At 40.1% G+C, this 16,797-nt stretch overlaps 3 protein-coding genes across 3 annotated transcripts in view; 1 reads left to right on the top strand and 2 right to left on the bottom strand.

Annotated features, from left to right (window-relative positions):
• The window catches only part of LOC132910786 (phosphatidylinositol 3-kinase regulatory subunit gamma), a 35,704-nt gene extending 27,026 nt beyond the window's left edge, over positions 1 to 8,678 (bottom strand). Inside the window, exons 1-4 of the mRNA XM_060966789.1 lie at positions 8,137 to 8,678; positions 7,946 to 8,059; positions 7,780 to 7,869; positions 7,660 to 7,707 (exon numbers count right to left, since the gene is read on the bottom strand). Coding sequence (XP_060822772.1) covers positions 7,660 to 7,707; positions 7,780 to 7,869; positions 7,946 to 8,030 — 223 coding nt within the window. The 5' untranslated portion in view covers positions 8,031 to 8,059; positions 8,137 to 8,678. The remainder of the gene's footprint in view (positions 1 to 7,659; positions 7,708 to 7,779; positions 7,870 to 7,945; positions 8,060 to 8,136) is intronic.
• Positions 8,679 to 10,471: 1,793 nt separating this feature from the next.
• LOC132910610 (armadillo repeat-containing protein 6 homolog) lies at positions 10,472 to 12,763 on the top strand. Its single transcript, XM_060966404.1, has 5 exons — positions 10,472 to 10,739; positions 11,201 to 11,532; positions 11,609 to 11,904; positions 11,984 to 12,249; positions 12,343 to 12,763. The coding sequence occupies exons 1-5, from the start codon at positions 10,623 to 10,625 to the stop codon at positions 12,706 to 12,708; spliced, it is 1,377 nt and encodes a 458-aa protein (XP_060822387.1). The 5' UTR covers positions 10,472 to 10,622; the 3' UTR covers positions 12,709 to 12,763.
• A 2,065-nt stretch (positions 12,764 to 14,828) lies between these two features.
• The window catches only part of LOC132910609 (thrombospondin type-1 domain-containing protein 4-like), a 39,824-nt gene continuing 37,855 nt past the window's right edge, over positions 14,829 to 16,797 (bottom strand). The window contains exon 19 of the mRNA XM_060966403.1: positions 14,829 to 16,777. Within this exon, the coding sequence (XP_060822386.1) occupies positions 16,659 to 16,777 (119 nt within the window). The 3' untranslated portion in view covers positions 14,829 to 16,658. The remainder of the gene's footprint in view (positions 16,778 to 16,797) is intronic.

Genomic DNA, 16,797 nt, shown 5'->3' on the forward strand with positions numbered 1-16,797 from the left:
ACGTGTACACGCACACGAACACGCCGATACTCGATTACAAAGAGAACTTTGTCGTCACTTTCTGCATACAAATCTTATCTTGGCGACCGTGCATGGTCGCGGTATCGAGCGATATAAACAAAATGAAGAACTTTTTTCACGACGCTCTAGTTCGATTAGTCGCGAGTCGTTGTAAGTATTTGAATGGACATCGCGATAACAATACGCGGCATTGTACTGAACCGACACAGGGGGGCTCGCTGGGGGGGGGGGCACTATCGACTGTTCGGGACGGCTCGAGAAATATTTATCGATACGATAAAGAGCATATTTATTAAAGATAAATAATGAAGAATCGTCGATGTCGAATCTCATCGACGACGAACGCTCGAACTTTTCCCCAGCAACGTAAGTAAGTAGATGATGGGCCGACGATACGCGTATATACAAACAGAGCGGCTTAATATGGGCAGATGCTAGGGATGGAAACAGCCGTTTCGCATGCTTATAAAATCGGTCGATCGCGTCGATTCGTATAATGCAACGCGTGCTCCCTTTTGCTTCCGTCAATGTTTAAATACGGCAACGTGACGAAGACACGCTCTGCTGCACCCGTATAATACGAGAGTGCCGGTAACTCGTTTTTTATTCCGCTCTTTGACTGGCTGATACTTTCGTCGTCTCGCGCGTCGTCGTACGCGCGCATATCGAAAGAGTTAACGCGCAAAATAATTCCAACAGAGAGCTGCACACTGGGGGAAAAGCAGCGATCAAAGCAATGGCAAGTCGATTCCATCGATTACTTAACCATGTAAATTGATTCGTATAAACGGATTCATGCTTGATGTCGTGTTGTTCTCTTTTATTTTTTCCTCTTATACGCACATTCTACGTTCGGTCGGGATACGCCGATGTTTCCACTATAACGTTGAAAATATCTTCAAGTAGAAGTCACAGCGAGAGAACAGAGAGCGAGAAAATGAGAGCGAGAGAGAAACTTTGGTTTTTCCCTCCTTAATTGTTCAGTTTCGATTCAAGGAATCGGGAACAATGACATAAAATTGCGGGTGCTTGGACGTTAATAATTAACAACGAATGTAATCACCGAACGGAAAGTGACCGCTAGGAAACGTACGTACTCGATTCGCGAACGCGAATCGCGTGCACTCGTCCTTCGGTTTAATCATCTCGGCATGTACATATGTATGTATCTTTGCGAGAAGCTCGAAAGATAAATCGTCGATTCTATTTTCGAAACGGAATTATTTTCACGAGGATTTTCTTCGAAATTCCAAGCGAAGATCTCTTGGAAACATATTGGGCAAGAAGATGTATCGTCGCAACGTCTAGATTGCCTCGCAAGACGAAATTGACGGGGCAGAGTCTGGTCCGCGTAAATACCGGCGTTTTAATTCAACGAGAACAGCATCGGTGACCCATGTCACCCGTAAACTAGGAAACTCGCGAAATATGCCCTATTCTCCTCGTGTCGGCTCTATCGTTTACCCCGGTAATCCTGAATTTCCCATAGCAACGTGACGGTGCACTCCATTACCCATGACCTCCGCCCTGAGCCTGGGGGCTTCTATATCTGCGAATCAATGCAGCTCCATTGCGTGCATCCCGGTCCCATGTGTGTGTGCACGTGTACACGGCTACATGTAGATATACATACAGTCGCCGAAATACAGCCGGTAGCCTAATCGCAATGGTCACGCAACGATTGGTACTATGGAGAAAATAAGCACGCGTGATCGTTTCCTATCGCCTTGTTTTCCGTCTTCTCCGCTGTCTCGCGCGTCCGTCTACCGCGTAATTTACATGTTACACGAGAAAATAGAGACACGTCGATCCGTATGGAACGGGAACACGCGTCGTTATACCGAAAGCGAACGCAATGCAATTCATTAGCGATTCCGAAGTAACAACGCGTCTTGTATTTTACGAAGCGTCAGTTCCGTTTATCCTTTAAGATCGGATAAAGCCGAGCGAGCCATTTATTCTCCCGTGGTCAATTTGAATACATTAATTTTAGCGTAGAGCGAAGAGCGAGGGAGGAAGCGTATCCGTGCGCGCGCGCGCGCACGTACGATTCCAGTTGAATCTCGATATCGCGTTGAAAAAAATCTCGAGGAACACGACGAGATAGGGAGTTCTAGTTTTATCCACGACTTCCGCCAGTCTAGTTGGAACATTGCTCGAATAACTCTGGCCGACTCTTTCCAGCTATACAAATATTCCGCTCATAAATATGTATATATTGTAAATCGGTTATGCGCCAAGACCGCTGCTGGAAACGTATCAAAAAATGGAACAAAAGAATGATGAATGAATCGTATTGTGTCAGCAGGGCGAAAAGGGGGTTGAACCGCGGCGAAAGAAGAACGATAGGCGTGTACTCGAGCTATCTGGCGCTATCGAAACTTATTACGGTCGAAAATTATTGCAACGGCCACGTTTATTAGAAGCGGCGAGTCAACGCGTTTCCTTCATCCATCAATTTCAATTGGCGCGCGACCGCGTGACTTTCTCGCACCGTTCGCATAACGTGAATAGCGAAAAGTATAACGTTGTTCGTGACCGGTGTCGCATACTCGCCGATACTCGAAGTTAACCGCGGGGTGAACGAAAGAAAAAACGGCGAACGATGTTGCGAATCTGGCGAGAAATCGATCTCGAACGTGCGAGGTTCGGTAGAGGGAAAAGATGGACGAGCTACGAAAATAAAGAACGCGACGAACCAGGTAGGTAGAGGAGTAAACGGCTGGAAGTCGAGTAAAGGTTTTCTCAGCGAAACCGTAAAAGCTGAACGAAGAAACTCCTAGCGAGGGAATCCTACAAAAATGCCCGAACTGCGGCTCGTGCAACGACCGCTCCTTTCTCTCGCGCAACGCCAACAGGCAGAAAGAAAAAAGCCGGTAACTGCGCGTTGCACGATCGAAAAACTTGGTCGAGTAGAAAAACACAAAGAATTATTTAGGTGGACTGCGCTGTGATTCCGTCGAGAGAACGAGCTTCGCCGTTCGTTAAAAGAGATGGATGCATTGAGAAAATGCGTGGCTGAAATTCAAAATGCAAGAAGAAAAAGAAAAAGGCAAGAGGACAGAGCGGAGAGCGGCTAAGCGCCGAGACGCGAACGATCCGCATGGTGCTCGAAGGTGCTCCGAAAGAGGGAACTCGCCTGTTCGAGGTGGACGAGTTAATTTTAGTTTAATCGACCGACCTGATACGAGAAGCTCGTGTACGAGCGCCGGTGCACGTACGTAAGTAGGCAGTACGTATCCGAGCACTCGAGACCGAGTCAAAGCACGCCTTCTATACATACGGAAGGACTTGTTATGCGTCGCTGGCTTACGTGTAACTTCGACAACCGCTGCTTTTCCCCACCATGGAATTCACTTTCGAGTTTCCCGACTCTTGGACAACGCGTCACGAACTTCAGGATACAGGAATCTCTACGTGACTCGATGCAGAGGTTCCACGCGTCTATTCGGCTATTCCAGATAAATAGCGTGCTACGTAAACCGTTTACTTTGATATCAGTAATTATTTATTCGAATTATTTACTCGGTGATTAACGAGCACCGCTGGAAACACCTCGAGACGAACGCGTGTACCTCTTCGACGATCCCCTATGTAAACGCGTAAGACTCGACCGTTTAAACTTAACCGGATGATACTCGTAGCATAACTGTAGCGGGTGCGAGAGGCTTCCGTTTCACAGTCAAAGTGCATTCGGATCGGCCGTGTAAATGGAACGGGCGAGGGAGGGTTCGAGGTCGTTCGGATCGAAATCATTCAATTAAGGCCACAGGCTACGGAACAATCATCGGGCCTGACATCGAGCGACGAACGTAGAAAAGACACTTTCCACTGACCCTTTCGTACGCGTCTGACGATCGTGGTCGATTAAGATCGTCGACGATCCAGCCCCGCTATCGAGAGGCTCTCGTATCTTTGCCGCATAGCAAAACGATGCATCGCGGCTTACCAGCAACAAATACGGAAGTTAAATGTTCCCTCGTCGATAAGAATGTGCAGGGCGTTCTCCAGAGATGAATCGAATACAAATTAGAGGAGGGAATGTCGAAGTAAGTACCTGGACGAGTAACGAGCCACGAACGTTCGAACGCGCCTAGGTTCGACAGCACGAATCCACGAGAGAGCGAGGTTTTCGTCGCATCGCCGGAAACATCGAGCAACAAGAAAAGATTCTTTTTCGCTCGGTTCGTTCCCGAGAACGAAAAATTTCGATACGCGTCGATTCGTCGTTCGGTATGGTTAAAAAGTGGAAAAACTCGTGTATCTGCTCGGGTAGAGGGGAAGGGAGACACGAACCGGGGAAGCCGGAAATCGAGGAAAAAAGGGGGGAAAGCGGCGGAAGGGCGAAGCGCTTGCGCGACGAGCTCGTTTCCATGGCTTCGTTCGTTTCACGTAGCAACAGAAGGACTTTTGACCCCGTTCGATTGTCCTTCGAAACAACTCGGTGCCTCATCGTTTTCTCCCGCTTTGTCGACCGAGAGAAGTGAAACGCATCGTTGAATCGCACTTAGGCATCACTCCTCTTTAACCTTAACGCGTGTACCATCTTTGTTTCGATGAAACTTTACTCTCTGCCGGACGATGATTCTCCATTTTTATAATCTATTCTAGCTCGTCGCACATAGTCCAAGAGTATCACCGACCAAAATATCAGACGGCAAACGTTTTTTACGCGCGCAAAATTTCAACCGCTGGCGCCACTCAAAAAAAGACAGGTCCTAAACGTCGATGAATTTCGAAAGCGTCGATCACGAATGACGCACGAGTTTAATTTTACGAGCAGATCGATGCGCAAAGAAAGCCACGATATGGACGTTAAGTGGCACGTACCTGAACAACGCTCGTCGATGAATAGAATAATTTCGATATTGTCTCATTACGCTATATTCTAATTAAAATACATCTGGCTCCCGTTTTTCTAAGAAGCGCATCAACAATTTGCCAAACGAACTGTACCACGAAAGATCGCGTACGCGGAACAATTCTAATTGCGATCGCCAATTATTTTCGTGAAAATGAACTTGTGGATTTTCCTGACAGAGTTTCTTATGAATCGAGAGGCAAAAGTCACGAGAGCCACGAAAACGCTGCCAAATCTCGATCGGTGGTTCCCCGCATAACTTTCAACCAAAGTCAACGAAAATTTCTTCTCGAGTAGAAGAAAGAAAGGAATTTCAAGGAATTTTTTACTCAGATTCTCTGAATTTTTCTTCGGTGACTCTGAAGCAAACGCGTGTTTCTTTTCAACGACAAAACGAAAAAGTCATCATTTCATATAAAGAATGGAAGTATATTTGCGAACTGAATAATCTACAGTCCACAGTCCTCTTATTTCAGACCATACGAGAGTATACTTTGATGCGACTCTTTCATCCCGCTTCTTTCCAGTCTACGCTTTTTTCCCGCGCTTAGTTTCTACCATAACTATGCGATTGCACGGACTTTCACTCCTGTTTCCTTTTTCTCTATTGAATTAAAAAAATTATACTTTGAGATGATCGTTCCATCTGTTATTTAGAAATGCTCTATTTTCCTCTCTTTCTCTGGTACGCGCGTCTGCTTATGAATCGCGTACGACTTTATATTGAATATAATCTACCAATGTTAACCCTGCGATATTACATCCATACACAATCCAATTAACGCTATACGAGCGAATTATATATAGTCTAACAATGTGTATATGTGCGAAAATATATAAAAGTAGCATTTTCTTAACACCACGACAACCGCTTCGAACAATTCCAGACGCATGATAAAAATCCTAATACAACAAAATTACTAAAAAACATAAACGATAAAGGACTATTATCTTTTAAAAATAGCCAAATCCAACACGAGTAAGGAATGCAGAACCCCGCTATAGTATTCCAGGGTTAATCGTTCCCAAGAAAAAAAAAAGCTAATCGTAAAAGCGAACAGTCATCAGGTGTCCGTGAAATCCAACGTGCTAAATCGGAGTTGCAAGGACGTATCGAGCGGAACGTAGGTCATGGAAGGGTGTAGACGTTCAGAAACGTGTCTTAGGGACAAGAAAAAAAAACCGTTTTATCGTGACACGACTTTTCCTTTCCTCTCTCTCTCTCTCTCTCTGTTCTTCTTATTCTAGTTTCCACTAAGAAAAAGCGTCGATATCGGACGCGGAACAAACGCGCTGAGAAGCACGTAGGAGTACTTGAACATCGCGGTTAGGTGTCCCCGGTAATCGAATGCACAGATTTTCAATGATTAACCACGGGAGGCCTGGTTGATACTCGCCTGATTACGACAAGGAGCAACACGCCGCCTAGGAGCGTGCAAAACGACCATTCTACACGTGAGCGCATCACATCAACTACATCTCGGATTTCTGCTTTCTTTCGTACGATTTCGTGCTAATGCGACTGAGTGAAAAAGCACTCGCCTCGCACGCTTGTCTGCTACGTGATCGCCGCACGGTAGTTTCCTTTTCCGAGCGTGAAATCCAATGAAACGTAAGTAATTTCGTTTGCACAGTTGCCAGCCTATGATATCTGCTGCTGGCTGGCCTATACGCCAATATACGCTCGCAAGGAACGATCCGAAGAAAACCTCTGTGCTCTTCTATCTCTCTGCTCGCTAATTTTGTATCTTCCACGTATTCGTGGCGAGCCTCGTCTATATTCGGCATACACGCCCGCCAAAGATGCCCGAATTATCATGAAATAATTCTCAACTTATCGCGAGAGACATGACGCATCGCGGAAATTCATTCGATGTCATTTTCATCGAAGTCGATGCACATCTGTATCGGAAAGAGTATCAGGAACAGGAGATTCTCCGATGTCAAGGACCGAAATAGAAGTAAAAGTTATTTTAAAATGCAATCGTTATAATAAGAGAGTATAATCAAAGAGCAGGAGGTGGGGATAATAGTAGGCTATCAGTTTCTTTCTTTGCAATCAAGATATTAAATGACAAAGCTAGTAGAATTATTAATAGTCGTTAAATAGTATCGATCGAATGCAAAGGAGTATAATGGCGATGGTTTGACGAATATTTCAGAAATTTTATATACTTAAGCGGCATAGGGACGAAGCTCGATAGAAAATAGATACGTTCCTGAGTCGTACGATGGTAAAACGTCAGTGGTGGGGAACAAGAGGGACAGGAGAGGGTTGTGGAGTTTCAGAAAAGAAACTGCCGGCTGAGCTGGAAACGAAGCGAGGTAAGGTGAAGGGGGACACGATAGTACGCCACTTGAAATCACCGCGACTGCATGTGTTACTATGCTACGCTGCCGCCCTCGACGGTGATCGAAGGAACGACGATGAACTGCGTTATCGGCGCACGCGATTTGTCTTTGAAGAGGACGATCATGTTACGAATTTCTTTGCACGGTCGGTACCAATTATGATTAACAAATAACATTCAAAAAATTATCGATATCTCGATAATCGCTTTTCTTGCGAATCTCGTGAAAGCCATTAGTTCAAATTCAATGTTCGCATCGGTTCTAAATGTTTCGGTTTTTTTACAGGTTTAAACGTGTTTGTTCGATCGAATCAAATTGCAAACAAATTTCTTTCGGATCTACGTATGACACGAACGGATTGCAAGGTAATCCTTTAAATTTGAATTAATATTGCGGTAATATTTAAAAATATTAAAAGGACTCACCTTTACACTTAACTCCCACTCTTCCAGTGCCCCAAACATAATCGTCACCTATAATAATCAGTAAAAAGATAAATATAATTGTAAAAAAAGGTGTAGCTCAAAGAATATTGTGATACTTACAATGCTTACAAAGGATAGGGGTTAAAAAATATATATCTATGAGGACGTGGTTACTCTTAAGTTTTGTATTAGAAGACTCGGCTACATATACTGCAACAAAAATCACGAATTAGTACATATTTTAATAGATACTTTGTACTTATCACAATTAGAAATTATCAAATACCGAATGGCCTATTGCTGAGGGTTACGTAAGACGACTCTTCTTCATTATGAGTGTCTAAGTACGGTGATAAGTTTCCTTTCAGCATTAGGACTTCCTCGCTTGTACCTCCAACGTCTGGAAATAGAATGGCCGTTCTTTTATTCAGTCGGATTTATAAATTTAAGATCTTAAAATCCGCAAAATTTCCATACCGGTACAATGTCTCGCTCTTAGGTCTCCTGTCGCTCGCACGAATACGGGCGCCGTTTCCTTTTTCCTCGAAAACGGAGCGTTATCCGAAGTTTAGTAAGAAACGATCACATTAACATATTATTTTCTCCATGGAAAAATATATTAGAATTAACTTATTTGTCAGTCATACATTGTATGTAAACACAAATAATTTTGCACAACACTATAATCACAGAACATAATCTCTTCTGACCGTTGTGCATCCTCTTCTTAAACTTGATACATTTTTATCTGACTTTATTTATACCATTAATTGTGTCAGAACAGATTCTTATTCAATAATCGATGTATACTAGTTAAAAGTATTTGTAGCAGTTTGAGCATCATTTAAAAAGTGATTTTTATCATTTTATAAATTTGATTTTTTTGTTGATTATATGTCAAACAGCACCCGAATTATTAAAAACTTACAGTAACTCTTTTTTAAGGCTACTCACGTGTATGTATAGAATTATATTTAAAAATCTTGTTTGATAAATATATATAATATATATATAAATATATATATATATATATACACACACATATACATATATATGTATAGCAATGTAAATGATGAACTATGATACTTTGAGTGTAGGCTCCTCTAGACACACAAAATTTATCAATGTAACTTGATATGAACACAATGATAACTAGTCATGCATGACAATGTGATGTATCATGATTTTATCATTCTTTCTTGTATTTCGTTTGTGGAGATCCACAGTTCAAATATACCTCTTCTTTCGAATGAACATTTATTTCATGCCGTGTCATATCCACTATCACCTCTTCAAGCCTAATGCTATTTCTGAAACAGAAATAATATTTATGAGATTCTTTGCGCAATTCTCTCCAGATAAATTCATAAAATATCACAGCTACACTTCATAAATCATATGAATCTTTTAATATGTGAAAACATTAAAATCACATTAAATAATATATATTAAAATATATATTGAATCAAAAATACAGTGATAATCTTTACAAAGAATACACAAATGAACTTTTTGTGATGGAAAGTGCGATAGGAAAATACAAAAAACCTAATATCTATTCAACGAATGACGTGAATGGAGTACGTAGCGTTTAAAAGTGGCTAAGATATAATCAATGAAATATTATAATTTTATGAAACTCGTTGCTCCGTTGCACTAAAAAATTAATTTGTAAATATCACAATTCATTTTGATCACATGGCGACTTTTATACGTACAAAATTGTATAGTGCACGCCTCTGATGATGAATGGAGCATAGCGAAGTTTACACGCGCGATAAGTAAATAATAGTAAGAGCAATGCTTCTTGAGCTCTCATAAAGCATTCACTTTTCAGATGCACGTAAAAATCGTCGCGTTGCTAGCACAATGAAAAACACAACGCCCGAAAAGATTCGGAAAAGATTAGGCTTCTTACGGGCAAGAAATTCAACGGAGCTATCGGTGGGGATGCGAGAACGAGACTTGACAATATAGGTATCGTGTAGCCGATAAACGTCAGAAACACTACCTTCGCACTTCGGTACATCAAATTCTTAAGGTTTTCAATTCCGGCTGCCAACAAATCGACGAAAAAACTTGGAAGGATCAAATAGTAAGTGACAAAGAATTGTTTCCCTCGATCGCAACACGTACGAACACGGTTAGGCCAGGCTAAGCAGCTGAGGGCGCTGCAATCAATCATTGCTTACGTTTTACCAGGATGAGAAACCCACTGGTTGAAATTTATTTTCAATTCTCTTTACCTCCGTTACGTCGATCATTTAAATATGTTTTAGTAACAAACAGAAATAATGTTATTTCTGTTAAAAGTGAGCAGGTTGCAAATGAATATATACATACATATACATATATATAATTTCACAGTATTGAAAGCTTTCGCCAAAAGTATTAAACTGACGCACAATCATATCTATGATGTATTAAGCTAGATACGCACTCATTTTATTTGATCTCATTTTTATATATGTATATTTTTTATGTTGTCTAGTATGTTGGTAAATCTATCGTTTACATTCGAAAATCATTTCTTCAATTAATGGCAATCAAAGATACAGTAAATGAATTAATATAGATTTTATGTGAAGTATTGAATAAAATTATTGTTAGCCACTTTCACGTTTCTTTCATTAAGATAATATCGAAACAGATTATTGTAAAACACACAGTTTTATAATGTAAATAGAATAAATATAGTTTACTCTATTTTAACGAAGCTAAAATATTTTAGTTTATTTTAATAAAGCAGAAGTAATATCTTAGGGTCCCTAGATTTACCCCCACTATTCTGCGATCCGATCGTGATAGGTGTATTATTCAGTATAATGTATTACAGAACACGATCAGATTGACATTTGTCTTTTTGCTCTCATGTGGATAAGGATAACAGATATCGTACTCTCGCAAGACAGCATTCATTTCCTAATATAGAGATTCAGGACACGGTGAACAAAGGTATAGCAATGGTTCGCGTAATTACTCAGGAAACTTACGATGAAGTTGTTAACGAAAATATGGAGCAATTTTCGATGACTCCCAAAGAAGCTATAGAAGACGCGGTAAAACAATTCGAAGCTCAGGTATTCAGATTTGTTTATTTCTGTTTTTATAACTTAGAGATTTGTGAAAAGCGCTAGTTCATTTGTTATGAAGTCTACTGCAAATTGTATGGTGTGTCATTCAGAAGAATAATTAAAATTTTAATGTTATTTAATACATAGAAGTTCTTGAAATTGTAGTTTAAGCTTAAACAAATAGTGCATCTATACTATTATGTTAGAGGCATATTTTCCATTGAGTTAATTGTGTTTCATAGGTAGTGATTGTACGATAATAAGGTCAAACTTATATTATTTTTATATTGTTTGGAATTAATTAATGTCTTTTCATACTAATAGCTAACTACCATATAAGTGTCAATTTTTATTACACTGAATTGATTGTACATTTCAGAGTATGATGTGCAAGAATACTAGAATTCAAATAATCTAGCACATGTTACATAAGTACGTGGTTGTTTTTATCACCTCTATTTTTATAGGGTGTAGACTTGAGCAACATCATTAAAGACTTAATTCTCAATGATGATAGCGAATTAATCGTGTCTTCTTTAAACCAAATTAATAATGCTATAGAGGATCAGAATTATGAAAATGTTCATCATACATTAGACAAATTGAGAAATGAATTAGACAAAGACATTGCACGTAGAATATATGCTGGTAAGAAGGGGGCATATAATACTTTAATAAAATTAATGAAAGCCTGTCTTAGTAACGCTACTATCATAAAATCGGCATTGAAAGCTATTACTTCATTAATGAATGGTAATCCAGATTTGTTGAATGACGAGGGAATAGCCTTGCAAATACAGTAAGAAGTTATTATTAGTTATGATCAGATACAATAGTTCTTCATCTGTACATTATTCTATTGTTCCACTTGTTAGGATTTTAGATAGATATCCAGATATTTCAACATTACAATTACTTTTACGGTGGATAAGAGAATGTTGTATAAAACATGAGCTTAATAGACAAGGTATTTTTAATGCGGATATCTTTAACAAGCTTAAAAAAATATTGATTCGTGATGATACGTCTGGACCTGAGTTAAGAGATGCTTGCGCTGTAATTAGAGCCTTGGTGTTAGATGATGATATTAGACACGAATATGGAAAAGCTCATGAGCACGCAAGTGTTATTGCAAAAGGAGCCCTCAATGTCCTTACTGGGTTGTTACCAAGTAAATAGCATTTAATCGTTTCTGAGTTTAGAAATAATTGTGTATATGAAGTTTTAACATTGTATTTTATTGTATATAGGATATAAGAAAGATAAAGGGGTCGTGGGTGACTTAATAATAACTTTAGCGGCGCTAATCGTGCGGAACGAATTTTGTCAGGAAGTAGAAGATGCAGGAGGGCTAAAGTTTGTCATAGATGTTATGATCGATCATCCAGATTCAGAGAAATTAAATTGGCAAGCCTTAAAATTGTTGAAAGCTCTAGCTGGAAATGACGATGTAAAGTCTCATATTATAACATCAGGCTGTGGCCCTTTGATTGTCTCTGCCATAAGTAGAATGAGAGTAAGTTTGCCTTTTTCTGACGTTGCTTTTAATCAAACACGTTGTCCAGTAATTAGTTTAGATTCTTGTATTGAAACGTTGATCACATCATAGGAATCTGAGTGTGTAGTGACCGCAGGACTTGCATGCATTTCCGCATTAACACTGAGGTGTCCCTCAAACGCTGGTGTGTTTTACGATTGTGGAGCGCCGCTTGTAATCGTAGACGCGATGAAAGCTTATCCTAAAAGCGTGACTCTGTTGAAACAAGCTGCTTGGGCTATACGCAATATGTCTGTACGAAATAAGGCAGAGTGTTCAGAATTTATTACTCATGGTATAGAGGACGTCTTGACAAGTGCCCTTAAACTACACGGTTCTAAGATCGAAAGTGACGTGAAGGCGGCTTTGAGGGACCTGGGACTGAAAGTAGAATTGAAAGAACGATGGACCGGTAAAGGTGTATCCATGAACAATTAATCATTGTCATTGTGACCATATGCGACTTGAAAATGTTTCAAACATTTTTTACATTTTGCTTGAAAAAATGTCAAATATATATCAAAACTTAACAGCCGATATTAGTATTTTTCATAGCACTCGTATTTATATATATATTATATATATATATATATTGTTTTTTTAACTTGTTTTTTATATATTAGATATATTTATATGTTGTGTATTATTATAAATTTATAATAAACTTCTATCTTTAATACGATAACAATGCGATTGATGATTCACAATTGCACATGAAAACCACTGATATAATTCTTATCGTGACAGCTTGGTTGCTGATATTGTTTCAAAAAATCGGATTTTTATAGTTTTATCTGTTTTTTCTTTTTATTGAACAAACACAAATCTTGTTTGCCAACACAGGAATAATATATTTCCGAAAAATTGAGATTCGGTTAATAACAATTACGCGAAGAATATATCTTATTTGCTAAACATTTCAGACAAACTTTTCAATTCGGTTACCAATCTGATTCAATACTTTCGTAAAGTGTAAGCTCGATTTTAATATTTTGTCATTTCGGATTTTCGAGGTCCTTTTGAGCAACGTCAGGTGTATAATATACATGTATCCGATTATTGGGAATAATATCCGAAATTACATCCACGTTTAAAAACACGTAACATCCATGTATGATGTACACTGTACAACATTGAATTTTGCCGATCAGTCTATACTCTCCATTTTTTCTTTACACATCTCTACAACAGATACAATGATAAACCATCGGGAAGAAGTTTCCATAAAATTACCCCTCCGACTGTTTTAACAATAGCGATAAATGTACTCGACATAATAGATATTGTTCTCAATGGGCTTTAGTAAAGATTTAAAACATTAAGAGTTAGGGGGTTAAAATTGATGAAAACTTCTCATGTTATAGACAATGTTCTTTGAATATCATAGAATACACATTTACGATGAGGAACTGGCGCTCGGTCCGCGGCAATTCCTTACATCGATAAACCATTGTTAATTATTCTTCGTTGTACTTCACTCCTGCAAGAGACTACGATTATATCACAGTCTTTGACGAGGTCACATTTGCTGGCGAGCTCTATACGTCTCGAGCGAATGTGATAATACAATAAACATACCTTTATTTACTAAAAGGTGATCGAAAGTAGACGGAAAATATCGTGAGATCGAAAATGAATCACAGCTTAGACTTCTACGTTTACTTTCATAGATCCAAGTGTATTTTTGGTTAAAGCAATCGCGTAAGAAAATATATATATGTATATATTTGACAAATCTACTAGAAGGAAATATAAAAACAGCCTTTCGAAAATGAATTTTAACTATGCTGCTATCCTATCAATCCAACGATCCTTCGATAGCTAGAATCGGTTTCGATTTGTGCAAGTGATCGTTTCTAAGTGTAGAGACAAACGTAATGCTCGTGTGAGTACGTTACATGGTGAAATGTATACACCGCTTGTATCTCTACGAAACGCATGCCCACATCGTAAGGTACTTGAAAGTCCTTTTCTTTTTTTCTTTTTTTTTTTTTTCAATGTTGCTCGACTACTCCTTTTCTATTCCTATCCTTGCAACACAAGTCAGCACTTGCTGGCCATTTAAATAACATACCGTAGGTAGGGGGATGCCCTTCGCCGAGACACGTACATTTACCATTCATGGTGCGCGTCACAGCCATAAATATTAATACTCAAATAGTAAACGGGATACGGTACAGTTATAGGTATACAGATCTACTGTAAGAGCTGACGTTCGGTTGAGCAACTTTTCTCCAATCTGACACGAAAGTCATTACCAACCGTGTAATTAGATGTGTTTTGTTGAATCGGTAATAAGTCTGTAATTAGAACTTGCGGAACTGTTTCGTACACGCATGCAGTACACGTATTTCGGATCGGTAGCTACAACGTGCGTATAACAAACGAAGACTAGCAAATGAACAAAAAGAAAAAGAAAAAAAAAGGAAATCGAAAGTAAAATGGAAAAGAACCGAACGAACGAGAAGAATAGAAAATTCTACCTCGTCTAAAATAATTCGGGTAATCGACACTTACCTGTGAATCAGCCTGCGTCGGTGTAAAGTAAAGAAACGATACAAGGAAAAACGGAAAGTTTATTGAAACGAATTGCAACAGAAATTAGAACAGCTTCTCGAGGGACACAAAGCGGGCTCGGAGTATGGTACGGTGTTCGCAGGTTTCCTTGATGTTGAGAAGGCAAACCGGAATGCGATTTAATTGACACTGAGAATTGATTGCCCACGCAGTTTTCACGAGGTTTCCGTTAATCGTTTGAAAACGTTACCTACTTAAAATTAACTCAACGTCCATATATCTTATAAAGGTGTTTGTACGCGCGATTAATTCATCGATTAATAATACGTCGAAAACCTCTCGCGACTTCTACCAGGGACGACGAAAATTAAATTCGATTCTACGTATACAGTATACCAGTGACTTTATACTTTCTACACAGAGACAAGCGTATATTTGATTCAATACCATTGCTATAGTTAATATCCTACGACTATGCTCGCATATTAAGAACAGGCGAATCAGTTGACATCGACCACATAGAACGACGAATACACGAACGTCTTGATACTTTTTCGTGGTTAGCCCGAGGTGAAATATTTTCCTAGAGATCGAACGCGTTTCTCGAACTCGTTCCTCGAGGCAGGAACGTTAACGAGGGGAAAGGATGTCGACGTGCTTCCGGTTCGGAGTTGTCGTGCTGTCCTTGTCGCGGATGAATTTGTTAATAAGTCGGGTTCGTAAATCAAAATCGCCAGATTCATTCGACTCGATATGTTAATTAAATGCTCGGATAACAGAAATTACCCGCGGCCTGCATCCATCGTGGTACGAATAGTCTATACGGGCACATAAATAAAGTTTTGCAACTAATACAGCCTACCTATCGAAGTACATCGAGAGCACATGCAGTCGTATCGATCGACACGTTTTGCTTCTTCTTTTCGCGGAGACACCGCAGGCAGCTCGTGTACTCGCTCGGAGCTCGTTTCGTTTCGCGTGTCCACGCACGCTTGTCCAGGCACAAGCTCGCAGGTTTACCTAAATGGATACATGGGCGTACAGGTTTCACGTCGAACGCGCATGCAAATGGGACCGCATCTCATCCAGGGGCGTAACAATGATAATCCCTCGTTCCTTACCGACGATCGAGCGTATTTATCGGTCCCTACTAAATCTACGGTATCGCAGGATTTCGGAAAAATTCGATAGCAACTTCCCCCGTCCGTAGCCTTTATCGATACTCACATGCTTTTGCTTTAGAAACGTTTGCTTCGCTCTCGTTCCAAACGCACGACTCTAGATTTCAAAGTCGAATTATCGGTGTCATCGGTCTTGGTCGAACACGGCGGAATTGGAGTGCGGGGCCAAGATCGATGCATTGACAAAATTACGCCCCTGCAGCTGGCTGTTCACGCGGTCACACTGAGAGATATCTACACACGCAACACACGTGCATACATGCCGTACGATACGTGTTTCTGGCGCACAGACGCATCATGCTGTCTGGCGTTCCATTTACAAACGCCCTCGGCACTCGTTTATTCTTCAACGACTAGTTGATTCTTCTGTACTAGCGAATTTTCACCTATTTTCTGCATTTTTTCGGGCAATTAAATAATCGTTTTTCCGCAACGTGCCGCGTCGCAATAAGATAACAATAGGAATAAAGTTACGCGGGGTTAGCTTGTTATCGCGTTAAATAAAATTATACATGTTATAGGGTCGTTCCTTTGTCACAGTCTTATTGGTCGCTAAAATCCCCCGTTCAAGTTTCCCCGTTTACATTTAGCTAAGGGAGGAAAGCAACGAGTTTAATCGAACACAAAACGGCCGCGACCATGGTGGAGTGGACCTGCCTGAAACGGTGGCTCGTTCTCGCCGCCGAACGACTATTCACGACACCGACAGCACAAATACTTGTAGTACTTGATGCGGCACAGACCGTTCTTCATGACCAACGCGCAATTTGGATGTTTGTCGACGCACTCCGACGACGCCTCGTAAGCTTCTGAAATTGTCAACAATTTA

This window comes from Bombus pascuorum, chromosome 9, assembly GCF_905332965.1.
Source record: "Bombus pascuorum chromosome 9, iyBomPasc1.1, whole genome shotgun sequence".
Classification (NCBI taxonomy): domain Eukaryota; kingdom Metazoa; phylum Arthropoda; class Insecta; order Hymenoptera; family Apidae; genus Bombus; species Bombus pascuorum.